This window comes from Corythoichthys intestinalis, chromosome 11 (assembly GCF_030265065.1).
Source record: "Corythoichthys intestinalis isolate RoL2023-P3 chromosome 11, ASM3026506v1, whole genome shotgun sequence".
Lineage (NCBI taxonomy): Eukaryota > Metazoa > Chordata > Actinopteri > Syngnathiformes > Syngnathidae > Corythoichthys > Corythoichthys intestinalis.
Genome location: NC_080405.1, coordinates 55,447,677 through 55,474,523, shown reverse-complemented (window position 1 = coordinate 55,474,523; position 26,847 = coordinate 55,447,677). Strand labels below are relative to the sequence as shown.

General features: G+C 42.0%; 1 protein-coding gene across 1 annotated transcript; it reads right to left on the bottom strand.

Annotated features, from left to right (window-relative positions):
• Positions 1–7: 7 nt before the first annotated feature.
• On the bottom strand, positions 8–26,294 carry maml1 (mastermind-like transcriptional coactivator 1). Its single transcript, XM_057850074.1, has 5 exons — positions 21,098–26,294; positions 13,441–14,613; positions 7,725–7,943; positions 5,517–5,646; positions 8–3,195 (listed from the first exon to the last, which is right to left on the bottom strand). The coding sequence occupies exons 1-5, from the start codon at positions 21,443–21,445 to the stop codon at positions 2,528–2,530; spliced, it is 2,538 nt and encodes an 845-aa protein (XP_057706057.1). The 5' UTR covers positions 21,446–26,294; the 3' UTR covers positions 8–2,527.
• Between the last annotated feature and the right edge of the window lie 553 nt (positions 26,295–26,847).

Below are 26,847 nucleotides of genomic sequence, written 5' to 3'. Positions count from 1 at the left end.
AATGAGGCACGCGTGTTTGTGGAGTAGACGTGTATTTACAAGCACATAATCCTCTGCTTTTACACCAAGATATCAAAAGTAGAAAATACTTACAAAAATGGTCTGCCATATATAAAAATAACATCTATGTGCAGATGAAGACACAACATAGAAAAAAAACAAAGTTCTTCTTGGGAATTCACGGCGGGAAATCTTTGCCGTCGGGAGTTGCGAGACGACATTTTCATTTGGTCCGCGTCCGAATTCAGTTCCAGAAAAAAGGAGTCGTGAAAAATCACTAAAAATGGTATTCAGCTGCACAAAATTTTAACAACAAATTTTTTTTCCTAAAATTTTTCAGCAGCTGATTTTTTGGGGGGGTGATGTCAAATGATTTTTTTGCCACCATTTTTGACCAAATTATATCGACTAAATTCTTGCCATTGACTATTTGTGACCTTTTTTCCCCCCCATTGAATTTTTCATGACTAAATCTTTGGCCACGTAATTTTTTGAGACAATTTTTTTGTGAACAATTTTTTTTTGCCCTTGTATCTTTTCTTCCAACAAAAGTTAATTTTTATGCCAGGATGATTTCCGACTAAATTTTTGCCAAATAATTTTTGAGTAGCTTAACTTTTTCAGACAATTTTATCAGCATTTGAAATTTTTGGGGATTATTTTTTTGCCCACATTTTTTTTTTTTCAACAAAATTGAATTTTTACGTTCAATTTTTTTGCAACTATTTTTTGGGTCAATTCTTGTGCAGCTGATTATTTTTTGGATGATACCAAATTATTTTTTGCCACCATTTTTTTTTTTACAAAATTTTATGAACTTTTATGAAGTTTTTGCCACTGAATATTTGTGACATAATTTTGGCCATTGAATTTTCCACTAAATTTTTGGCAACGGAATTTTTTTGAGGAAAAAAAAAATGCTCTATTTTTTTCCAACAAAACCCTAACCCAAAAAATTTTAACTTTTCTAAATTTTTCAGGAACTGATTTTTGTGTGTGTGTGTGTGTGTGTGGGGGGGGGGGGGGATGCCAAATTATTTTTTTTACCACCATTTGACCAAATTATATCAACTAAATTCTTGCCATTGATTATTTGTGACCTCTTTTTTTTCCCCATTGAATTTTTCATGACTAAATTTTTGGCCACGTAATTTTTTGAGACAAATTTTTTGTGAACTTGCATCTTTTCTTCCAACAAAACTTAATTTTTATGTCAAGATGATTTGCAACTACATTTTTGAGTAACTTAACTTTTCAGACAATTTTCTTAGCATTTGAAATTTTTGGGGATGATTTTTTTTTCCCAACAAAATTGAATTTTTAAGTTCATATTTTCTGCATCTACAGTGGGGAGAACAAGTATTTGATACACTGCTGATTTTGCTGGTTTTCCCACTTGCAAGCCATGTAGAGGTCTGTAATTTGTATCATAAGTTCTCTTCAACTGTGAGGGACGGAATCTAATACAAAAATCCAATTTTTCCCCACAATTTTTTTTCCAACAAAACTGAATTTTTATGTTCAAATTTTCTGCATCTATTTTTTGGGTCAATTTTTGTGCAGCTGATTTTTTTTTTTTTTTTTTGGATGATACCAAATTATTTTTTGCCACCATTTTTGACAAAATTTTATCAACTAAGTTTTTGCCACTGACTATTAGGACCTAATTTAGGCCATTGAATTTTTCACTAAATTTTTGGCCACTGAATTCTTTGAAAGAAAAAAAGTTTGTTTTTTTTTTGCTCTTTATTTTTTTCCCAACAAAACAACATTTTTATGTTGGAATTTTTTGCAACCAATTGTTTTGTCAATTTATTTTTGAGCAGCTGAGTTTGGAATATTTTTTTTGCGCATATTTGTTTGTTTTTTACAACAAAACCCAATTTTAAAAAAAAATTTTTTTTGGGGGGGGGGGTATTTTTTGTTTCTGCAACCAATTTTTTAGCCCATAATTTTTTTTTTATATAACAAAACAATTTTATGTTGGAATTTTTTGCAACTAAATTTTTGGAAATGAATGAACAGCTGAGTTTTATTTTGGATGATTTTTTTGTAACCTAATGTTTTGCCCATATTTTCCCCGCCCCAAGAAAACTTTTTAATGTCGGAATATTTTGCAACTAAAATTTTGTCGGAATTTTTGAACCTCTGAATATTTTTTAGCATTTCATATTTTGGGGGGAGTTGCAACCTAACTTTTTGACCATATTTTTTTTTTTCACAAAACCAAATTTTTATGTCGGAATTTTTTGTCAAAGAATTTTGAAACAGCCGATTTTTTGGGGGGGGGGAGGATTTTTCCGCGACTCCTTTTGGACAATTTTTTTTGCAACTGATTTTTTTTCGACGACTTTGCCAACTCATTTATTTTTGCCACAGAATATTCTGCAAATGAAATTCATGGCTGACAAAATTCAGCGTTAGAAGCGGACATTCCAACTCCGACGGCGCTTATCGACTTCCGGAAACGTGGCGAGGAAAGGGAAAGGAAACGGTAAAAGGTCTCTCGGTCGAGCGACCGACAAGTCTACTGGTGCGAGGCCAGGAGCTCGTCCAGGTCGGCCATCCACTCGTGCGCGCTCTGTCCCTTCAGCAGCGACTCCACCAGCTCGCTTTCGGCGGCGAAGCTCCCCGCGGCGTGGTTGTAGCCAAAGGACAGCTGCTGCTGCTGTTGTTGTTGTTGTTGTTGTTGTTGAGCGGGCGTCCCGCTCGGCCTGTACGCGCGCTCGCAGGCCGAGGCCTGGACCGGAGCGGGGACAGAGGACGGGCCCCGCCGCCCCCCGAACGCCGCTAGCTCCGGAAGGTTCGGAGCGGCCTGTGGCTGCGGCTGGGGAGCCGCCCGCTGCTGGGCGTTGCTCTGCATCACGGGACGCCCGGCCTTAGGGATACCGGGCTGCTGCTGCATGTGGAAGGCGAAGGCGTTGCTCGGGGCGGGCGGCGGCGGCGGCTGCTGCTGCTGTTGCCACACGGCGCTCTGGGCGGCTTGCATGTTGGCGGGCATTCGCGCCATCTGCTGTTGCTGGGCCAGAAGATTGTGGCGGTTGTACGGCGGTCGGCGCGGATTCATGTTGTTGTAGAGTGCCTGCCGCGTGTCCCCGCACGCCGCCGCTCCGCCGTTGACTCCCATCACGCCCCGCGGCGGAGAGAAGACGCGCTGGCCGGCGGGGGCGGGGCCTCCCGCCGTGGGCTGCGAAGCTGCGGGACGAAATTTGACAACGATAAAAACACTGATCAACGGACCCTCTCGAAAGTGAGTTTATCACTAGTAGGACACTTTAAATGGATTAGACATCTAGCACCATCAATGGTGGCCAATGAGTTAACAAGGAAGTGACCCAAAAATGCCCCAAAACCGGAAGTGACCTGAAATCAACAGTAAAAAAAAAAAAAAAACTTGGATAGGCCCCCAAATCACCAGGAAGTGACTAACAGACAGGAAGTGGCCCGTAAAGTCTCCAAAAGCAACAGGAAATGATGGAAGCTATCCAGGAAGTGACCTGAAATAAACAAACTAAAAATGACCCAAAATCATCAGGAAGTATGCAATGAAAAGGAAGTGGCCCTTAAATGCACTAAAATCAACAGGAAATGATCTAAAAAAATTCAGGATGTCACGACGTAATGACCTAAAATCAACAGGAAATGATCCAAAATGTACAGGATGACACGTTGAATGGCCCAAAATGGACAGCAAGTGACCTGAAACCAACAGGAAATGACCTGGAAATACCCCAATATCAACAGGAAGTGACCAAAGAACAGGAAGTGGAAATGATCAAAAACGTACAGGAACTGACCCTGAATTGACCCAAAACCTACAGGAAGTGACCAATGGACAGGAACTGTTCTGGAAATATCCCAAAATCAACTGACAATGAAAAAAAATGCCCTAAAATCAATAGGAAATGATCACAAACCAACAGGAAGTGACCAAAGAACAGGAAGTTGCCAATAAATGCCCTAAAATCAACAGGAAATGATCAAAAACATACAGGAACTGACCCTGAATTGACCCAAAACCTACAGGATGTCACCTGAAATTAACAGGAAGTAAAAACCAACAGGGATTGGCCAATAAATGCCCTAAAATCAACTGGAAACGATCAAAAACGTACAGGAACTGACCCTGAATTGACCCAAAACCTACAGGAAGTCACCTGGAAATACCCCAAAATCAACCGAAAATGAACAAAAATGTACAGGAACTGACCCAAAACCAACAGGAAGTGACCTATAAATTCCCCTAAATCAACAGGAAGTGACCAAAGAACAGGAAACAGTCCCAAAATGCCCTAAAATCAACAGGAAATGATCCAAAATGTACAGAATGTCACCAGGAATTGCCCCAAAATTAACAGGAAGTGACCAAAGAACAGGAAGTTGCCAATAAATGCCCTAAAATCAACTGGAAATGATCAAAAAAACCTACAGGAACTGACCCTGAATTGACCCAAAACCTACCCTGAAGTCACCTGAAATTAACAGGACCTTACCAGGAAATGCCCCAAAATCAACAGGAATTGGCCTGGAAATACCCCAAAATCAACCAAAAATGTACAGGAACTGACCCTGAATTGACCCAAAACCAATAGGAAGTGACCAAAGAACAGGAAGTGGTCCCAAAATGTCCTAAAATCAACAGGAAATGATCCAAAATGTACAGGATGTGACTCGTAAATGCCCTGAAATCAACAGGAAATTACCCAAAAAGTACAGGATGTGACCCCAGAGCGACCCAAAATCAACAGGAAGTGACCAAAAAACAGGAACTGGCCTAGAAATACCCTCAAATCAACAGGAAATGATACAAAATGTACAGGATGTCACCTTGAATGGCTCAAAACCAACAGGAAGTTGCCCATAAAAGCCCTAAAATCAACATGGAATGCCCCAAAATGCACAGAAAGTAACTCAAAAGTCACCTATAGTGACAAGAAAAGTGACCCAAAATGAACGATTTGAATTGCATTGACAACCATCAACATCCAATATGCTTAAACTGGAAAGACTCATATTTCAGTGCCATTGATGGCACTAGACGTCCAATACTTTTTGAGCTTACTTAGCCAAAAATAAATGAGTGCAGCCGTACATCACATCTAATTGCTAGTCTATGCTATTTACCCTTACTCAATTCATTTCCATAGGGACTTTGAAAAAAAAAAAAAAAAAAAAACATTCTAAAAAGGAGAAGTCACATTGACGTCAATGTCCTGTCTGGCATGCAAACGAGGCGGTCGGCTGCCTCGTTTGTGCGTCGGAGGCCGTTAGGTTAATGTTTCAACCTATTCCTAGAACAACTACATCTCCCGTGATGCTTATCTGCAAAACAGCAATTCATATCCTGAGCGCAAGGTTGTCATTTGGGCTGTTTTTGATCGGACTTGGCGGCTTTTCAGCCGTGACCGTTTTTGAACCCTGAAGTCTATTAGCGCCCTCTACTGATGGAAAGCTGAGAAACAACTTCTGTTTTTTCCGTAAGAAGCCGAACGGGAACTTTATGATGATTGTCTGACCTGTAAACTGGCCGAGAGCCGTCGGAGGGAAAGCGTTCTGAGCGCCGGCCTGTCCCGGCTGGTCCTGGTACTGAGGGGGCGGTCGCGTCAGGTGCCTCTGGAGTTGCTGGTCCTGTTGACGTTGTTTTTCCTGCGTGACAGCAAAGTCTCATTTTAAAAAGCAGTCATACTGCGCACACACACGCACTATTTTTTTTTTGTAATAAAAATATATCCATCCAAAATACTGTCATATAAGGTCACACCAATAGTTTGTGGATAAAACTACTGGTATGACAATATAGCAAAAAGGTGATATATCGATACACTTTGTAGCCCAAAAGGTTATCCGTACGCTGCCACCAAGAAACAATGTATTGTTTTAAAAACCTCTCGCTGAGAGAAAAAAAGGAATTGACAAGTTGCTACCAAAATCTTTGATTAGAATAGTGTGTACTTAACGGTCCCCATTGACGGCGCGAGACAGCCAATTAATTTAATGGGACAACTAGCGCCGTCAATGGCACTGAAACCAGAGCAATCTTTTGATTCACTTCCTATTCATTTGAGGACATTCCTTTCAGTAACCCAAAATCAACAGGAAGTGACCCATAAATGCACCAAATTCAACAGGAAGTGACCAAAATTCAATAGGAAATGACATGAAATGGCCCAGTAACCCAAAATCGACAGGAAGTGACGTGAAATGCCTCCCTCAAACACAGGAAGTGGCCAAAAATCGACAGGAAATGACGCGAAATGCCCCAGTAACCCAAAATCAACAGGAAATGACCCGTAAATGTCCAAAAATCAACAGGAAGTGACCTGTATATGCCCCAAATTCAATAGGAAGTGACCAAAAATCCACAGGAAATGTAAATGATGCAAAATGCCCCAGTAACCCAAAATCAACAGGAAATGACCTGTAAATGTCAAAAAATAAACAGGAAGTGACCCGTCAATTCCCCAAATTCAATAGGAAGTGACCAAAAATCGACAGGACATGACATGAAATGCCCCAGTAACCCAAAATCAACAGGCAATGACTCATAAATGTCCCCCCTCAAAAACAGGAAGTGGCCAAAAATCAACAGGAAATGACGCGAAATGCCCCAGTAACCCAAAATCAACAGGAAATGACCCGTAAATGTCCAAAAATCAACAGGAAGTGACCTGTATATGCCCCAAATTCAATAGGAAGTGACCAAAAATCCACAGGAAATGTAAATGATGCAAAATGCCCCAGCAACCGAAAATCCACAGGAAATGACCCATAAATGTCCAAAAATCAACAGAAAGTGACCCATAAATGCCCCAAATTCAATAGGAAGTGACCAAAAATCCACAGGAAATGACATGAAATGCCCCAGTAACCCAAAATCAACAGGCAGTGACTAATAAATGCCCCCCCCCCAAAAAAAAAAACAGGAAGTTACCAAACATAAACAAGACGTGACCTGTAAATATCCCAAAATCAACAGGGCGTGACCCGTAAATGCCGTAAAATCAACAGGAAGTAACTCATGAATGCCCTAAAGTCAACAGGAACTGACCTGTAAATCAACAAGAAATAACAAAAGCCCCAGTAACCCAAAATCAACAGGAAGTGACCCAAAATCAACAGGAAGTGACGTGAAATGCCTCCCTCAAAAACAGGAAGTGACCAAAAATCGACAGGACAGGACGCGAAATGCCCCAGTAACCCAAAATCAACAGGAAATAACCCGTAAATGCCCCAAAATCAACAGGAAGCTGGCTGCCACTGACAGCCATAGACGTCCAATTCAATTAAAATGAACTCACAGGTTACTTCTTGTTGATTCCGAGTCACTTCCCGTTTTTTTTTGGGGGGGGGGGGGGGGGGGGGGGGGATTCTCAAGTCACTTCCTGTTCTGCAACCCCAAATCAACAGGAAGTGACCTGTATAGGCCCAAAAATAAAAGGAAGTGATTGAAAATCAATAGGAAACAACATTAAATGTCCCAAAATGAAATGTGTTGCTTGCCATTGACGTCCAATCCGTTTGAAGTGGGAGGGATGCCACCTTCCCTCCCATGAACTAATTTCAATTCACAGCAGAAGCTTGTTTTCCCCGATTATTAGTTGTGTTGTAGAATATCCTAGAACGATTCTCTGACCCATGTATCCATAATTGTTATACTACGTCGCCACATTGTGGGAGAACCCGTAGTACCCGGCGGCGTTTAACGCGTAAAAAGGGAAAGCTACCTGTTCCGCCATCATCTGCTGTCTCTGCAGGTACTGCTGCTTCTGCTGCTCGATCATCTGCTGCTGCTTGAGCGCAGCGGCGGCGGCGGCCGCTTGACTGTTGAGGTAGGCGGCGTTGGCGTGGTTGGGCGCCGGCGTCATGCCGCCGTTGCCCTGCGCTGACGTCAAGGCGTTGGCGGGAGCGGGGCCGTGCGGCGGGGCCGGGTACGAGCTCTGGTCCTGAACAAATAGACATTTTGTGTTTTTAGACATCAGAAATTGCTTGTTGTGGAGGACATTTGATTTTGCATTTTGCACTACCCTACTCTTAAGTCATGGAGGATATTTTGGCATGTTCCTTCTTAACCCTCTAAGGTCAAGGGACGCGCACCTTTTTATTTTGACATTTGCAGGTCACTTCCTGTTGATTCTGGGGCATTTCCAGGTCACTTCCTGTTGATTTGGGTTAGTGAACAGGAAGTGACTCGAGAATGTCCCCAAATGAATAGAAAGTAACCCAAAATCGACAGGAAGAGACCTGGAAATTCACTGAAATCAATTGAGTCACTTCCTGTTGATTTTAGGGCATTTAAAGGTCACGTCCTGTTGATTTTGGCATACTGAAAAGGAAGAATGTCCTCAAATGAATAGGAAGTCACTTCCTGTAGATTTGGGGGCTTCAACGGGTCACTTCCTGTAGATTTGGGGTTACCGAAAAAGGAAGAATGTCCCCAAATGAATAGAAAGTAACCCAAAAATCGACAGGAACAGACCTGGAAATTCACTGAAATCAATTGAGTCACTTCCTGTTGATTTTGGGGCATTTAAAGGTCACTTCCTGTTGATTTTGGTGTACTGAAAAGGAAGAATGTCCTCAAATGAATTGGAAGTGACTCAAAAATCAATGGGAAGTGACCTGTAAATTCACAAAAATCAATTGAGTCACTTCCTGTAGATTTTGGGGGCTTCTACAGGTCACTTCCTGTAGATTTTGGGTTACCGAAAAAGGAAGAATGTCCCTAAATGAATAAAAAGTAACCCAAAAATTGACAGGAAGAGACCTGGAAATTCACTAAAATCAATTGAGTCACTTCCTGTAGATTTTGGGGCTTCTCCACGTCACTTCCTGTAGATTTTGGGTTACCGAAAAGGAAGAATGTCCCCAAATGAATCGGAAGTGACTCAAAAATAGGAAATGACCTGTAAATTCACAAAAATCCATTAGGGAACTTCCATACCCTTATGGGCAATTTACGGGTCACTTCCTGTCAATTTGGGGGCATTTGCGGGTCACTTCCTGTTAATTTGGGGGCATTTAAAGGTCACCCCCTGTTGATTTTGGGGTACTGAAAAGTAAGAATGTCCTCAAATGAAAAGGAAGTGACTCAAAAATCAATAGGAAGTGACCTGTAGATTCACAAAAGTCAACTGAGTCACTTCGGTATCCTTTTGGGCAGTTTACAGGTCACTTCCTGTCAATTTGGGGGCATTTGCGGGTCACTTCCTGTTGATTTGGGGGCATTTACAAGTCACTTCCTGTTGATTTTGTGATTTTGGGTTAGTGAAAAGGAAGAACATCCCCGAATGAATAAGAAGTGACTCAAAAATCAACAGGAAGTGACCCGGAAATTCACTAAAATCAATTGAGTCACTTCCTGTTGAATTTGGGGCATTTAGGGTTCACTTCATGTTGATTTTAAGGCATTTAAAGGTCACTTCCTGTTGATTTTGGGGTACTGAACAGGAAGAATGTCCTCAAATGAATAGGAAATGACTCAAAAAAAAAAAATCAATCAGCAGTGACCTTTAAATTCACAAAAATCAATTGAGTCACTTCCTGTTGATTTTGGGGCTTCTACAGGTCACTTCCAGTAGATTTTGGGTTACCGAAAAAGAAGAATGTCCCCAAATGAATAGGAAATTAAATGTGAATTTGTGAGAATTTGTAAATTCACACAAAGCAATTGAGGAAATTCCTTATCCTTTTGGGCAATTTACGGGTCACTTCCTGTTGACCTGGGGCATTTACACAAGTCACTTCCTGTTGATTTTTTGATACTGAAAAGGAATAGGAAGTGGCTCAAAAATCAACAGGACCTGGAACCTGGAAATTCACAAAAATCAAATCAGGCACTTCAAGTTAATTTTGGGGCATTTAGAGGTCAATTCCTGTTGTTTTTGAATTAATGAAAATAAATCATGTCCCCAGATGAACAGAAAGGGACTCAAAAATCAACAGGAAGTGACCTGTAAATGCACTAATACCAATTGAGTCACTTCCTGTTGATTTTGGGTGAATGAAAAGAAAGAAATGTTTTAATTGTGTTTTATAGTGGGCAGGGCAGCTTTAAACCACTCAAGTGTGATTGGGCACACAATTGTTTGGTAAAAATTGGTTTCAATAGCTCTTTTAGTCTCCTTAGGCAGAGGGTTCACTTACTTTATCCCCCTGTCATTGTTTTGCATGCTATCCTCATTAAAATATGAAAACCTATAAACGTTTGTGTGGTTTTAGTTAAAAGCAGACACCATTTTTTTCATCTGTGCGATTTTGACAAAGATCAGCCCACATTTGATGGTCATTTTATGCAGAAATGTGAGAGAGTCCAAAAGGTTCAGATACTGTTTCATACAACTGTATGTCCAGCTTGGATCTTTTACATCCACTCAAAAGTGAGATAATTGGACAGATGACGCAAAATGACATCCGTCACAAGCATTCTTTAATGCTCATGGCAGTGTCATGTCAAAATAATGATGGTTTTATGACTAAAGATGTCCGATCACGTCATTTTCAAAGCATTGGAATCGGCAAAAAAATATCGGACATGCCTTTTTTAATATATTAATTAAATAGTTTTGTATTTGTATTTAACGTTACAGACAAAATGTCTTACACTCATCCAGAGTCTTGGCTTAGAGTAGGGCTATCAAATTTATCGCGTTAACGGCGGTAATTTTTTTTTTATTTTATTAATCACGTTAAAATATTTAACGCAATTAACGCATGCGCTGCACGACCCACTCACGCATTGTCGCGTTCAATCTATAATGGCGCCGATTTACCTATATATAGAGCTAAAAGGCAGCGTAAAATGAGTAGAGTGAATTTTGGCAGTCTTTGGAGCCTTTTTTTAATTGGTTAAAGCCTTAAAATCCCTCTCTCAACAATTAGAAATATCATGGGAAAGCAATGTGGGGCAGAAAGGTAGTAGCTGATCTTTTTCTTTACACCCTATGTTATTTCCCAATGCAGAGAAGATATATCAATTGGTGCCACTACGCACAGTCATGGTTGCACTTCCCATCATGCATTTGGGCAGAAGTTAAATGGCTACAGTATCATTTACTGAAAGCCCAACAAATACACTAGATGGCAATATTTAGTCACAATATACAAAGTCAGATTTATCCTTTAAGAATTACAAGTCTTTCTATCCGTGGATCCCTCTCACAGAAAGAATGTTAATAATGTAAATGCCATCTTGAGGATTTATTGTCATAATAAACAAATACAGTACTTATGTACTGTATGTTGAATGTACAGTTGTGGTCAAAAGTTGACATACACTTGTGAAGAACATAATGTCATGGCTCTCTTGAGTTTCCAGTTATTTCTACAACTGTGATTTTTCTCTGATAGAGTGATTGGAACAGATACTTCTTTGTCACAAAAAACATTCATGAAGTTTGATTCTTTTATGACTTTATTATGGGTGAAGAGAAAAAAGTGATCAAATCTGCTGGGTCAAAAATATACATACAGCAGCGCAAATATTTGGTAACATGTCCCTTAGCTATTTTCACTTCAATTAGGCACTTTTGGTAGCCATCCACAAGCTTCTGGTTGAATCTTTGACCACTCCTCTTGACAGAATTGGTGCAGTTCAGTTAAATTTGATGGCTTTCTGACATGGACTTGTTTCTTCAGCATTGTCCACAAGTTCTCAATGGGGTTTAAGTCAAGGCCATTCGAAAACCTTAATTCTAGCCTGATTTAGCCATTCCATTACCACTTTTAATGTGTGTTTGGGGTCATTGTCCTGTTGGAACACCCAACTGCGCCCAAGACCCAATCTTCGGGCTGATGACGTTAGGTTATCTTGAAGAATTTGAAGGTAATCCTCCTTCTTCATTATCCCATTTACTCTCTGTAAAGCACCAGTTCCATTGGCAGCAAAACAGCCCCACAGCATAATACTACCACCACGGTGCTTGACGGTAGGCATGGTGTACTTGGGGTTAAAGGCCTCACCTTTTCTCCTCCAAACTTATTGCTGGGCATTGTGGCCAAACAGCTGGATTTTTGTTTCGTCTGACCACAGAACTTTCCTCCAGAAGGTATTATCTTTGTCCATGTGATCAGCAGCAAACTTCAGTCGAGCCTTAAGGTGCCGCTTTTGGAGCAAGGGCTTCCTTCTTGCACGGCAGCCTTTCAGTCCTAAACACGCTTGTCTGTGGACACTGACACCTGTGTTCCAGCAGCTTCTAATTCTTGGCAGATCTGCTTTTTGGTGATTCTCGGTTGAATCTTCACCCTCCTGACCAATTTTCTCTCAGCAGCAGGTGCTAGCTTGCGTTTTCTTCCTGATCGTGGCAGTGACAAAACAGTGCCATGCGCTTTATACTTACAAACAATTGTTTGCACTGTTGCTCTTGGGACATGCAGCTGCTTTGAAATGGCTCCAAGTGACTTTCCTGACTTGTTCAAGTCAATGATTCGCTTTTTCAGATCCATGTATGTATATTTTTGACCCAGCAGATTTGATCACTTTTTCTGTTAACCCCTAATAAAGTCATAAAAGAACCAAACTTCATGACAAAGAAGTATCCGTTCCAATCACTCTATCGGAGAAAAATCAGAGTTGTAGAAATAACTGGAAACTCAAGAGAGCCATGACATTATGTTCTTCACAAATGTATGTGAACTTTTGACCACAACTGTATATATTCGTCCGAGTTTTATTCATTTTTTTCTTAATGCATTGCCAAAATGTATATGATAGGGAAAAATTATCGGGAATGATTGGAATTGAATCGGGAGCAAAAAAAAAAAAAAAAAAAAAGCAATCAGATTGGGAAATATTGGGATCGGCAGATACTCAAACTAAAATGATCAGGATCGGGAGCAAAAAAACATGGTCGGAACAAAACTATTTATGATAGTTTTATGGCACCACTGTGAAATAAAGTGTTACCAAATACCATAACTCGCAATGAATGAAACAACTAGAACAGTAACTGAAGAAATAATCAGCACAGAACATGAATTTTGATTGTTATCTACATCTGTAGCGCTGCAATGCATGCTAGGAGGCATGTTGGAGGACAACAGTGTTTACAGCAGGTCTCAGTAGAGGTTGATCGTCTCCCCCTATGGGAGCAGTGATGGCCAAATGAAGCTTCTTGAAGCAATGAAGCTTGGCAGCCAATTGAGTCAAAGCTTCATGGTGGTTCATTTGATCTTATGACAGTCTTATGATGCCGCTGTCGAATAAAACGTTACCGGTTAATATATTTTGGTTTAAACATCCCATAATACAACGAGGACAGTTGTGGGTCATAGTCCAGTGTGGCTTATCTAAGGAAAAAATGCCATTTTCACGTCAAATTTAGTGGGTGGCGGCTTAGAGTCAGGTGTGCCTTATAGTCCAAAAATTCCGATAGGTGTTTTTGGTACTTTTTTAACGCTGTACAAATGAAATGAAACGTCAGTGGAAATTTGGAGAGGTCTTACCTGCGAGTGGGTGAGATGTTGGCGAAAGTTCATGTTCTTTTGTTGCTGCTGTTGCTGTTGTTGTTGTTGTTGCTGCCGGAGCAGGTTGAGGAGGGCGGCCTTGTTCTGGTTCTGACCCTCGGGCGGCCTGGGCCCGGCCTCAAAGTGGCACAGCGGCTTGGTGTTGTTGTAGTTTAGCATGGCCGCGGGGGCCGGCCGGCTCAGCACGTTGGGATGGCCGCCTGCGGCGTAGGTGTTGGCCCCCGCCTTGGGCGAGCCCTTGGGGGGCTGGCCGGGCATAAGCCGCTGCTGCTGTTGCTGCTTCTGCGCGTTGGAATTGAAGTCCTGCGGGTACAAAGTAGGGCCGGCCGGTTTGTCCGTTCCCAACTGCGAGGGGGCGGCCGTCTGAGTCCAGGGCGTCGGGTGGCCCTGGCCGTGGAACTTGGCCACGGCCGGCGCCGGCTGAAGCTGGCCGTGGTGGTGCTGTGCCTGCGCCCGTTGCTGCTGGGCGGCCAGCTGCTGAAGCTGCTGGGCGGGGGACAGGTCTTTGACCAGGAGGTGGTTGGGGGCCGCCGTCGCCGGGTGCTGCTGCCTGGGCGGGGGGACGGCCGGAGAGGTGGCGGCGGGAGAGCCGGCGGGGCGGAGCCCTCCCGAAGACGCCGACCTGATGCGGGGCGAAGGCGGGGCGCGCGAGTCCCGCTCGAAGGCGGACGGGGAGAACTCGGCTTTCACGCTCCCCAAATCCAGAGGGAGCAGACCCTGGGAGGACGGCGTGCCGTTGGGCGTCATCTCCAGCGGGTCTTTGCGCTCCTCGAAGCCGTCGTTGAGGATGTCCTGGATGTCCTCGTAGGCCACCGTGCGGTTCAGCTCCTCCATCAACTCCGTCCACTCCTGCTCGTTGAAGTTGAGGTCCGGGAACAAGCTGTTGTTGTTGTTGTTCCCTCCTACCGAGGGAGGCATGATGGGCAGGATGTCGTCCGGCTCCTGCTTCATCTCCTTGCGATGGAAGTCGACAGACGCCGCCTCCTTGGCGCCGTCCGCCGCCAGCTCCTGCGCGTCGCCCAGGCCGAGCTTGGAGTCCATGGGGGAGCCGTTAGCCGCGCACACCTTCTTGCCGGGCGGGAATCCGTTGACTTGCTCTCGGCCCAGCGGCGAACCGGCGCTCTCCAGCTTTCTCTTCACCGTCTCCTGCAACTGCGTCGCAAAGCACAAGCCGTCAACGCGCGACCGACGCCAAAATTCGTCCCGTATTTTCGCACCCGAGTCATCGGATTTTAAGGATCTGCCCATACAGCAGTGTGTTAACACTGCACTCGTTCAAGTTGTTAGCTGCCATTGACGACACTAGACGTTCGATTCCTTTTGACTGGGAGGGGCGAATGAGTTTCTCAGGACGTGACCCCAAAAATACTCTAAAAATGTACAGGAAGTGATGAAAAAATGCACTGAAATTAGAGCTGGGCGATATCCCGAAAATTTACCGTTAACGAAATTCTTCACGATAACCGACGTAATTTTAACCATATCGGTAAATTCGATAATTTTCATAAAACAAGAAAATATAGTCTTTTTATCCCGCTTTGACTCTGTTGTTCGGTTATGTTCATTCCCCTTTAAGAAAGCAGTCAGTGTGCTTACGTATGAAGTCACATGGTTATTAGGAATTCAAACAAACAGAAACCCGGTAGTCTAACGCTAGCTAGCTAGCTATCGCTACAAACAAACGTGATGGAGTAGGGCTTAAGGGAGCTTCGCCAAACTTTCAAGTAGACTCTTGGCGGCCTCCAAACGGGCTTTCGCCCGCTTTCCTCCTCGGTTCTCACGATTTCAGGAGAGGGTGCTTTCACTGCTTTCTACTAGAAGCCAGGCCACAGGCTAACGCTAGCTACAAATTAACGTGATGGAGTCAGATGGCGGCTTAATGAGTGGATTGATTGGACACGGACTGCATCTAGCAATTAGTGTTACGCGTCATTTTGTATCTGTGTGTGTGTGTGATTTCTTTGATATCCCTTTTATGATGATAAAGCATTAATCATAAATTATAATTCAACAGTGAAGCCTATAATATGACCATTTAATGGCCACAGCTATTCTTTTGTAAGCGCTTGCTTTATTCTGTAAAATCTTAAACGTTTCATTGGCAAATGAGCAATATAGCTTTAATATGTGTATGTGTGTGTGGGGGGTGCATATGTATGTGCATGTATTAAAAAATGCTCTCGGAAAAAACAACAACAACTGAAACCTTGACGTAAACACTTGTGTTGAGTAATTATGTCACAGCAGCCATTAACAATAAGTTGTCTGTTTGAAGTGTACTGTTTCAAACTGTCAGTCATTTTTGTTAAAATGACATGTTTGCATAGTCGTCGTATTAATTTTTATAATGTCGTACATTGTTGAAGTCATGTTATAAATGTTCATACTTGAATTCTTATTGTTTACAATATTTTTTTTATTAGGGCTGTCAAACGATTAAAATTTTTTAATCTCGTTAACTGCAGCTTAAAAATTAATTAATTGTAATTAATCGCAATTCAAACCATCTATAAAATATGCCATATTTTTCTGTAAATTATTGTTGGAATGGAAAGATAAGACACAAGGCAGATATATACATTCGACATATGGTACATAAATACTGTATTTGTTTATTATAACAATACATCAACAAGATGACATTAACATTATTAACATTCTGTTAAAGCGATCCATGGATAGAAAGACTTTTAGCTCTTAAAAGATAAATGTTAGTACAAGTTATAGAAATTTTATATTAAAACCCCTCTTAATGTATTCGTTTTGATAAAATTTCAATCAAAAAATAAACTAGTAGCCCGCCATTGTTGATGCCAATAATTACAAAATGCTAATGGGTCGCACCCAAGCACCAGCAGAGGGCGACAAAACTCCCAAAAAACACAAGTAACAAATGGAGATTAGACTGTACTGTCATTTTAATCTGTTTGAGCAGGGCATGTGCGTTAATTGCGTCAAATATTTGAACGTGATTAATTTAAGAAATTAATTACTGCCAGTTAACGCGATAATTTTGACAGCCCCCAGTACAAACGTGATAGTTATCATGTAAATACATGATAATTAGTTAATACCTGAAAACTATCATGTAGAACATGATAGTTATTATATGAAAAATTAATAATTATGTAAAACATGATCATTTTCATGTAAAAAAAAAAGTGATAATTATCATTTAAAAATGTGACAGTTATCAGGTAATAAAATATGATAAATATCATTTACTGTATGTATGTTTTCACATGATAATTATCATGTGGATAATTATCCACATGATAATTATCATGTGAAAATGTGATAATACTGTAAAAACATGGTTACTACTGTGTATAATTGTGTAAAAATGTGATAATTATAAAGCTGACATTTAAGTGTTAAAACTAGGGCTGTCAAACGATTAAAATTTTTAATACAGTTAATTACAGCTTAAAAATTAATTAATCATAATTAATCGCAATTCAAACCATCTATGAAATATGCCATTTTTTTCAGTAAATTATTGTTGGAATGGAAAGATAAGACACAAGACGGATATATACATTCAACATACGGTACATATGTACTGTATTTGTTTTTTATAACAATAAATCAAGATGGCATTAACATTATTAACATTCTCTTAAAGCGATCCATGGATAGAAAGACTTGTAGTTCTTAAAAGATAAATGTTAGCACAAGTTATAGTAATTTTATATTAAAACCCCTCTTAATGTTTTCGTTTTATTAAAATTGGTAAAAATTTCAATCAAAAAATAAACGAGTAGCCCGCCAGTGTTGATGTCAATAATTACACAATGCTCATGGGTGCTTAAACCCATAAAATCAGTCGCACCCAAGCGCCAAACACCAAAGAACAAGTAACAAGCGGACATTACACGGCTGTCATTTTAATCTGTTTGAGCGGGGCATGTGCGTTAATTGCGTCAAATATTTTAACGTGATTAATTAAAAAATTACCGCCCGTTAACGCGATAATTTTGACAACCCAGGACGTGACCTGTAAGCACTCCAAAATCAAAGAAGTAACCCAAAATGCACATGAAGCGACCTGGGAATGCTGCAAATCATCAGAAAGAGAGCTTTAATTGCCCCGAAACACGCAGGACGTTAGTGAAAATTTAGCGGAAGTGAGTTAAGAATGCTCCAAAATCCCCCAAAACTGACCAATAAACAGGAAGTGACTTTGGAATCCTCTAAAGTCACAAGAAAGCGACCTGTAGGTACCCTAAACTTAACAAAGAAGTGACCAAAATGTCCAGGAAGTGACCTCAAAATGCTCCAAAATCATTAGAAAGTAGAGCCGGGCGGGATAGCGAAAATTTACCATTACCGAAATTCAGAAATCCGACTTAATTTTGACCATGTCGGTAAATTCGGTAATTCAATAACACAAAAAAATTGAGTTTTTTTCACCCCTTTTTGACGGTGTTGTTCGGCTATGGTCATTCCTCTTTAAGAAAGCAGTCCGTGTGCTTATGTTTGAAGTCACGTGGTTATCAAGAACTCAAACAAACAAAAGTCCGGTAGGCTAATGCTAGCGGCTAGCGCTACAAGCAATGATGGAGTTGGGCTTAAGGGAGCTTCGCCAAACTTTCACCCGACATTAAGTAGACTTTTGGCAGCCTCCAAACGGGATTTCACCCGCTTTCCTCCCTGGTTGTCGCGATTTAAGAAGAGGGTGCTTTCTACTGGTAGCCAGGCCATAGCCTAACGCTAGCGGCTAACACTATAAAATGAACTTGAGTCGGATAGCGGCTCTAACCTTGTCATAACGGCTGAATTTATTGAGTGGATTGGGCACGGACTGCATCTAGCAATTGGTATGTCGCGTTATTTTGTATCTGTGTGTGTGTGTGTGTGTGTGTGTGTGTCATTTCTTTTGATATCTTTTATGAGGGTAGAGCATTCAGCATAAATTATAATGCAACAGTGAAGCCTATAATAAGACCGTTTAATGGCCACAGCTATTTTTCTGTATGTGCGTGCTTCACTCTGTGTCATTACTGCCATGATAAAATCTTAAATGTTTCATTGGCAAAAGAGCAATACAGTTTTAATGTGTGTGTTTGTGTCTGTGTGGGGGGTGCATGTGTGTGTGCATGTATTAAAAAAATGCTCTGGTGGGGAAAAAAAACTGAAACCTTGAAGTAAACACTTGTGTTGAGTAATTATGTCACAGCAGCCATTAACAATAAGTGTTTTGTTCAAGCTGCAAGTCATTTGTTTTACAATGACATGTTTGCACAGTCGTCATATTGATTTTTTATAATGTTGTACATTGTTCAAGTCATACATGCTGTTATAAATGTTCATACTTGAATTCTTATGGTTTACAAGAATATTTTCATATACTTGATGTTTAGACTGCATGTACAATTGTTAAATATGTTAAATTGAAATCTGGTAAATAATTGAATCAGATTTTCAAATTATATAACAGTCCACTTGGGCAAATTTAATCGTCATTTATCGTTATCGAGGTAAATCTGCTCAATTTACCGTGATTTGTACTTTAGGCCATATTGCCCAGCCCTAACAGGAAGTTACCAATAAAAAGGAAGTTACCTGGAAATGCCCCAAAATCAACAAGAAACGATTCAAAATGTACAGGAAGTGACCCGGAAATGCCCCAAGATCAACAGGAAATGATCCAAAATCTAAAGGAAGTGACCCGTGAATGCCCTAAACTCAATAGGAAATGATTCAAAATGTACAGTAGATGACCTGAAAATGCCTCAAAATCAACAGGAAGTTACCAAACAAACAGGAAGTTACCCGGGAATGCCCTAATATAACCACAGGAAATGATCCAAAATGTACAGGAAGTGACCCGTGAATGCCCTAAAATCAATAGGAAATGATCCAAAATGTACAGGAAGTGACCCGAAAATGTCCCAAAATCAACAGGAAGTTGCCCAGAAACGCCCTAAAATTGACAGGAAATTATCCAAAATCTAAAGGAAGTAACCTGGGAATGAGCGAAAATCAATAGGAAATGATCCAAAATGTACAGTAAATGACCTGAAAATGCCCCAAAATCAACAGGAAGTTACCAAACAAACAGGAAGTTACCCGGAAATGCCCCAAAATTAAAAGGAAATGATTTAAATGTACAGAGAGTGACCTGAAAATGCCCCAAAACCAACAGGAAGTTAACGAACAAACAGGAAGTTGCCCAGAAATGCCCTAAAATCGACAGGAAATTATCCAAAATCTAAAGGAAGTAACCCAGAAATGCCCCAAAATCAATAGGAATGTATCCAAAATGTACAGTAAATGACCTGAAAATGCCCCAAAATCAACAGGAAGATACCAGACAAACAGGAAGTTACCCGGAAATGGTCTAAAATCAACAGGAAATGATCCAAAATGTACAGGAAGTGATCTGAAAATGCCCCAAAATTAACAGGACGCTACCAAACAGGAAGTTACCCAGTAATGCCCTAAAGTCAAAAGGAAATGATCCAAAATGTACAGGAAGTGACCTGAAAATGCCCCAAAACCATCAGAAAGTGACACATTAGTGCTCCAAAACTAACAAGAAGCGACCCGGAAACGCCCCAAAATCAACAGGAAGTGACCAATGAACAGGAAGTTACCCGGAAATGCCCGAAAATCAATAGGAAATGATCCAAAATGAATAGGAAATGACCCAAAAATACCCCCAAATCAACAGAAAGTTACCAAACAAACAAGTAGTTACCCGGAAATGCCCTAAAATCAACAGGAAATTATCCAAAATGTACAGCAAGTTACCCTGAAATGCCCCAAAATCATCAGAAAGTGACCCACATAAGTGCAATGACGCTAACAAAAAGAGACCCGGAAATACCCCAAAATCAACAGGAAGTTACTAATAAACAGGAAGTTACCCGGAAATGCCCTAAAATCAACAGGAAATTAGGCAAAAAGTACAGGAAGTGACCCGGGAATGCCCCCAAATCATCAGAAAGTGACCTGTAAGTACTCCAAAACTAACAACAAACGACCTGGAAACGCCCCAAAATTGACAGGAAGTGACCCAAAAATGCCCCAATATCAACAGGAAGTTGCTAATAAACAGCAAGTTACCCTGAAATGCCCTAAATCAACAGGAAATTAGCCAAAAAGTACAGGAAGTGACCCGGGAATGCCCCCAAATCATCAGAAAGTGACCTGTAAGTACTCCAAAACTAACAACAAACGACCTGGAAACGCCCCAAAATTGACAGGAAGTGACCCAAAAAGGCCCCAAAATCAACAGGAAGTTACTAATAAACAGGAAGTTACCCGGAAATGCCCTAAAATCAACAGGAAATTAGCCAAAAAGTACAGGAAGTGACCCGGGAATGCCCCAAAATCTTCAAAAAGTGAACCACGTAAGTGCAATGAGGCTAACAAAAAGAGACCCGGAAACGCCCCAAAATTGACAGGAAGTGACCCAAAAATGCCCCCAAATTAACAGGAAGTTACCCGATATCTACAGGGAGTGAGCCCGGTATACCCCAAAATGTACCACGAGTAACCTGTGAGCACTTTAATATTAACAAGGAAGTGACCCAAAATCATCAAACGATTTGGACGTCTATCATCGTCAATGGCACTGAAATGCTTCATAGTGCTACGAGTAGCGGTGCTTTGAGTAGATTTAACTCACGGCGATGAGCGTGCTGTTCCGACTCTGTTCGGCGGCTCCCCCGCTGGAGTCGCCGAGCTCCGAGCCCGCCGTCGCCACTCCTCCTCCGCCGCCGGAACCGGGTGCCCTCTGGCCGGCTTGCTCGCCAGCTGCCGGGGGTTGTCGGTGCTTGCTGGACCTCTTGGCCTTGGCTTGCTGGAAGCGCTGGTGCAGGGCGAAGGTTTGCTGCCTCTCCAGCTCCAGGCTCTCCAGCGCGGCGGCATTGTAGCGGGTCTCGCAGCTGTTGTGGTGCTGCCGGAAGAGCTCGATCCTCCGCCGGAGGCGCTCCATCACCGCGCTGTGTCGCGGTGTAACAAAATCCGCCATCATCAATATTAAAAAAAAAAAAAAAAAGTTGCGGGCTCAGGTTTGGTCCATAAAACGCTGACTGTGTGACTTTTTCTGGTTGTTTTTTGTGGCTGCGGGCGTCAGTCTGTCCACCCCCTTCGTCCGTCCCTCCCCTCCCTCGACCCTTACAAAGCCTGCCGTGCCGCTGGCTCCATTGGAGACAAGCCTTTGTCTTGTTAATGGCCTTTAGTCACCCCCCCGGCCGGCTGGCCGGGAAGGAGAGCGGGACGCGTAGCCCGAGTGCGGGCAAAACGAGCAGCCAGAAGCCGCAGAAGAGTTGCTTCCAAAGGCTAGCTAGCACATTAGCACCGGAGCCCCGTTTCTGCGTGTGTCCTGGCGCGCGCCGCGTTTACATGCTCCGTCCATTAAGCACATTCCTCCACTCACTCAAGTTGGACGCCCGAAAGAAAGTCCTCAGTGGAACGACCCCCCCAGCGACGATATTCGTGGAGGGCAGATTTTAAGTCAGCTCAAAGCAAACTTCGTGTTAGCTGGCCGCTAAGCGCTAAGGCAAGCTCACCCTGTCGGTGACTCTTTGGAGCGGACTTCCTTGCTCCCAAACTTTCCGGGTAAACTAACGCACAAAATGCTAGCCTTCCCCCCCTCCCCGGACACTAGGACACCATTGTCCGCCGTGTGTGTGGAAAGGACTTACTGTGAACGTGTGGCTGAACGGTCGTTCTACGGCATCTGTTGCGGCGACAGCTGATTCTCCGCCTGCTATTCGCCCGCCTGCCTGTCTGCTCGCCCGCCTGTCTGCCTACCTTCTCCGGCCTGTCCGCCTCCCTCCCTCCGTGTAGCCGTTAGCCGCGGCTAGCTCCTCGGCAAGCTCTATTCGGTTAGTCCGGCAGACTGGATTAAGTAGCGCGTAAACGAATCATACTCCGAGCGGGATGTTTGCGAATCGTCGCCCCGGGACGGCGGTCCTTTTGCCGGGAGGGTTGTTTGTAGCTCCGCTGGTGCTCGCCTATTGTTTTCCAGCGGACGGGCAGGTTGACGCCGCCATTTTGGTAACTTTCTCTTTTTTTCTTTTTGGAGAGGAATGTCAAAGCCCCACCCACTCACTGATGATGGGCAGCCCTAGAGGCCAATAGGCGGGCGGTATTTGTAACGCGTTGTGCGCATGCGCGCAAGCAGCAGCACCTCATTGGAATTTTCTCATCCTTAATTTTTTTCGTCCAGAATGTAATACTGTTAATCTTTAAGCACTATTTTGTTTTTGATGGTAGCTTTTTTTTTTTTTTTTTTTTAAATCAAAATCAAATCATGCTTATACCAAAAAAAATCATGACACTAAGGGGCACAAGTTCAATAATTTTATGCTAAAAAAATTTCAGTTCGGCCAGAATTTGCCAAAAACATACCCTCATCACTTCTAATGGCCATAATTTCCCGTTAACTTTCAATGGGCCAATTTGCCATTCGTTTCAATTGTACAAAAACTTGCATTCACTCCTATTGATTTCCAAGCGAAGTGATCCCATATCAACAGGTAGTGACCCAATATGAAAGGGAAGTGACCCCGAAATGCCCCCAAATAAACAGGAAGTGAACCGATATGAACAGGACATGACCCTGGAATGCCTCAAAATCAACAGGAAGTGACCCTGAAATGCTCCAAAATCAACAGGAAGTAACCCGATATCTGAAGTGACCCTGGAATGCCTCAAAATCAACAGGAAGTGACCCTGAGGCGGCCCAAAATCAACAGGAAGTGAACCCGAAATGTCCCAATAATAAACAGGAAGCAACCGGATATCAACAGAAACTCTAAGATGCCTCAAAATCAACAGGAAGTGACTAAAAGCCCCCAAAACCATAGGAAGTGACCCAATTTGTACAGGAGGTGAGCCCAAAATGCCCCAAAATCAACAGGAAGTAAACCATCTACAGGAAGTTACGCTAGAATGCCTAAAAATCAACAGGAAGTGAGCCCGAAATGTCCTTAAAGTAAACCGGAAGAGATCAGATATCTACAGGAAGAGACCCTGAAATGCCTCAAAATCAATAGGAAGTGACCCAATATGTACAGGAAGTGAACTTGAAATGCCCCAAAAGCAACAAGAAATGACCTGATATCTACAGAAAGTGACCCTGGAATGCCCGAAAATCAACAGGAAATGACCCTTGAAATGCCCCCAAAACAGGAAGTGACCCAATATCTATGGGAAGTAACTAGAGTGCCTCAAAATCAACAGGAAGTGAACCTAAAATGTCCTCAAAATCAACATGAACTGACTGAAAAGCCTCATAAAAATCAATAGAAAGTGACCCAATATGGACAGGAAGGGACCCTGTAAAGCTTCAACATCAACAGGAAATAACCCTGAAATGCCCCAAAATCAACAAGAAGTGACCAGATGGCCACAAGAAGTCCGAGATGCCTCAAAAATCAACATTTAAGTGACCCTGAAATGCTGCAAAATCAACAGGAAGTGACTGAAAAGCCTCAAAATTAATAGGAAGTGTTCAAGTGACCCAATATCTACAGTAAGTGACCTTGAATGCCACAAAATCAACAGGAAGTGACCCAATATCTACGGGAAGTAACTAGTGCCTCAAAATCAACAGGAAGTGACCCTGAAATGTCCTCAAAATAAACAGGAAGTGACCCTGAAATGTCAAAATAAACAAAGTGACCCTGTAATGCCCCCAAATTAACAGGAAATGACCCTTGAAATGCCCCCATAACAGGAAGTGACCCAATATATACGGGAAGTAACTAGAGTGCCTTAAAATCAACAGGAAGTGAACCTAAAATGTCCTCAAAATCAACATGAACTGACTGAAAAGCCTCATAAAAATCAATAAAAAGTGACCCAATACGGACAAGAAGGGACCCTGGAAAGCTTCAACATCAACAGGAAGTAACCCTGAAATGCTGCAAAATCAACAGAAAGTGACTGAAAAGCCTCAAAATTAATGGGAAGTGACCCAATATTTACAGTATGTGACCCTTGAATGCCCCAAAATCAACAGCAAGTGACCCAATATCTACGGGAAGTAACTAGTGCCTCAAAATCAACAGGAAGTGACCCTGAAATGTCCTCAAAATAAACAGGAAGTGACCCTGAAATGCCCCCAAATTAACAGGAAGTGACCCTTGAAATGCCCCAAAAACAGGAAGTGACCCGATATATACGGGAAGTAACTAGAGTGCCTTAAAATCAACAGAAAGTGAACCTAAAATGTCCTCAAAATCAACATGAACCGACTGAAAAGCCTCAAAATCAATAGGAAGTGACCCAATACGGACAGGAAGGGACCCTGGAAAGCTTCAACATCAACAGGAAGTAACCCTGAAATGCTGCAAAATCAACAGGAAGTGACTGAAAAGCCTCAAAATTAATGGGAAGTGTTCAAGTGACCCAATATCTACAGTAAGTGACCTTGAATGCCCCAAAATCAACAGGAAGTGACCCAATATCTACGGGAAGTAACTAGTGCCTCAAAGTCAACAGGAAGTGACCCTGAAATGTCCTCAAAATAAACAGTAAGTGACCCTTGAAAAGCCCCCAAATTAACAGGAAGTGACCAGATATATACGGGAAGTAACTAGAGTGCCTTAAAATCAACAGGAAGTGAACCTAAAATGTCCTCAAAATCAACATGAACTGACTGAAAAGCCTCAAAATCAATAGGAAGTGACCCAATACGGACAGGACGGGACCCTGGGAAGCATCAACATCAAGAGGAAGTAACCCTGAAATGCCCCAAAATCACCAGGAAGTGATCCTGAAATGCCTAAAAAAAAATCAACAGCAAGTGACCAGATGGCCACAGGAAGTCAGAGATGCCTCAAAATCAACATTTAAGGGACCCTGAAATGCTGCAAAATCAACAGGAAGTGACTGAAAAGCCTCAAAATTAACAGGAAGTGACCCAATATGTACAGGAAGTGAACTGGAAATGCTCCGAGACAGACAAGTGACCCAATATCTACAGAAAGTGACGCTGGAATGCCCCAAAATCAACAGGAAGTGATTCTGAAAAGCCCCCAAAACAGGAAGTTACCCGATATCTACAGGAAGTAACTAGAATGCCTGAAAATCAACAGGAAGTGGACCCGAAATGTCCTCAAAATAAACAGGAAGTGACCCAATATGTACAGGAAGCGAACTCGAAAAACCCCAAAAGCAACAAGAAGTGACCCGATATCGTCAGTGACCCTGGAATGCCCCAAAATCAACAGGAAATGACCCTTGAAATGCCCCCATAGCAGGAAGTGACCCAATATATACGGGAAGTAACTAGAGTGCCTTAAAATCAACAGGAAGTGGCCCTGAAATACCTCAAAATCAACAGGAAGTGACCCAATACGGACAGGAAGGGACCCTGGAAAGCTTCAACGTCAACAGGAAGTAACCCTGAAATGCCACAAAATCAACAGGAAGTGATCCTGAAATGCCTCAAAATCAACAGGAAGTGACCAGATGGCAACAGGAAGTCCAAGATTCCTCAAATTCAACATTTAAGTAACCCTGAAATGCTGCAAAATCAACAGGAAGTGACTGAAAAGCCTCAAAATTAATGGGAAGTGACCCGATATGTACAGGAAGTGAATCCGAAATGCCCCAAAAGCAACAGGAAGTGACCCAATATCTACAGGAAGTAACTAGTGCCTCAAAATCAACAGGAAGTGACCCTGAAATGTCCTCAAAATAAACAGGAAGTGAACTGAAATGTAAAAAATAAACAAAGTGACCCTGAAATGCCCCGAAATTAACAGGAAGTGACCCGATATCTACAGGAAGTAACTAGAGTGCCTTAAAATCAACAGGAAATGAACCCAAAATGTCCCAAAATAAGCAGGAAGAGAACATATCTACAGAAAGTGACCCTGGAATGTCCCAAAATCAACAGGAAGTGACCCCTAAATCCCCTTACATCAACAGGAAGTGATGCACACTCATCCACAAACGTCTTCCAAAATAAAAACAAGGCTTCATGTCCCATTTGTCCTTTTTATTCATCAAAACACACTCGTCTGTCACAGTATTTCTAAAGTTGGACCTTTCCGGTAGCGTCCCGCTCGCTCGCCACGCCTACAGCGGGGGTAGAGGCGGGGCTGACATTTTAGTTTCATCACGAAAAGCTAAAACAGAAAACAAATATCAAATATAATAAAAAAAGCAGCAGTTAGCGAGTGGAACTGATATACAGTGTGTTAGCATAAAGACTCTTGGGGCGAACCAAATATATATAAAAAAAAAAAAAGAGGGGTCAAGAATGATGACATCACTCCTGACTAATGACAATCATAATCAATAGTCTACTTTTGAAGCTATCATTGCTAAGCGCTATGCTAACGGACAGACGCCCCCTGTAAAAAATTTTGTATCCATTTTTCGCATTTAAAAAATAATAATAATAAAAAAAAACGC

Bases quoted from the DNA above. Each gene is read 5' to 3' on its own strand.
- maml1 (XM_057850074.1), bottom strand. From the start codon at position 21,445: ATGATGGCGGATTTTGTTACACCGCGACACAGCGCGGTGATGGAGCGC. The intron at 7,944-13,440 runs GTAAGACCTCTC...CTATTTGTTCAG, and splicing joins AACATCTCACCCACTCGCAG to GACCAGAGCTCGTACCCGGC. The intron at 3,196-5,516 runs GTCAGACAATCA...TTCGTCCCGCAG, and splicing joins GGCTCTCGGCCAGTTTACAG to CTTCGCAGCCCACGGCGGGA.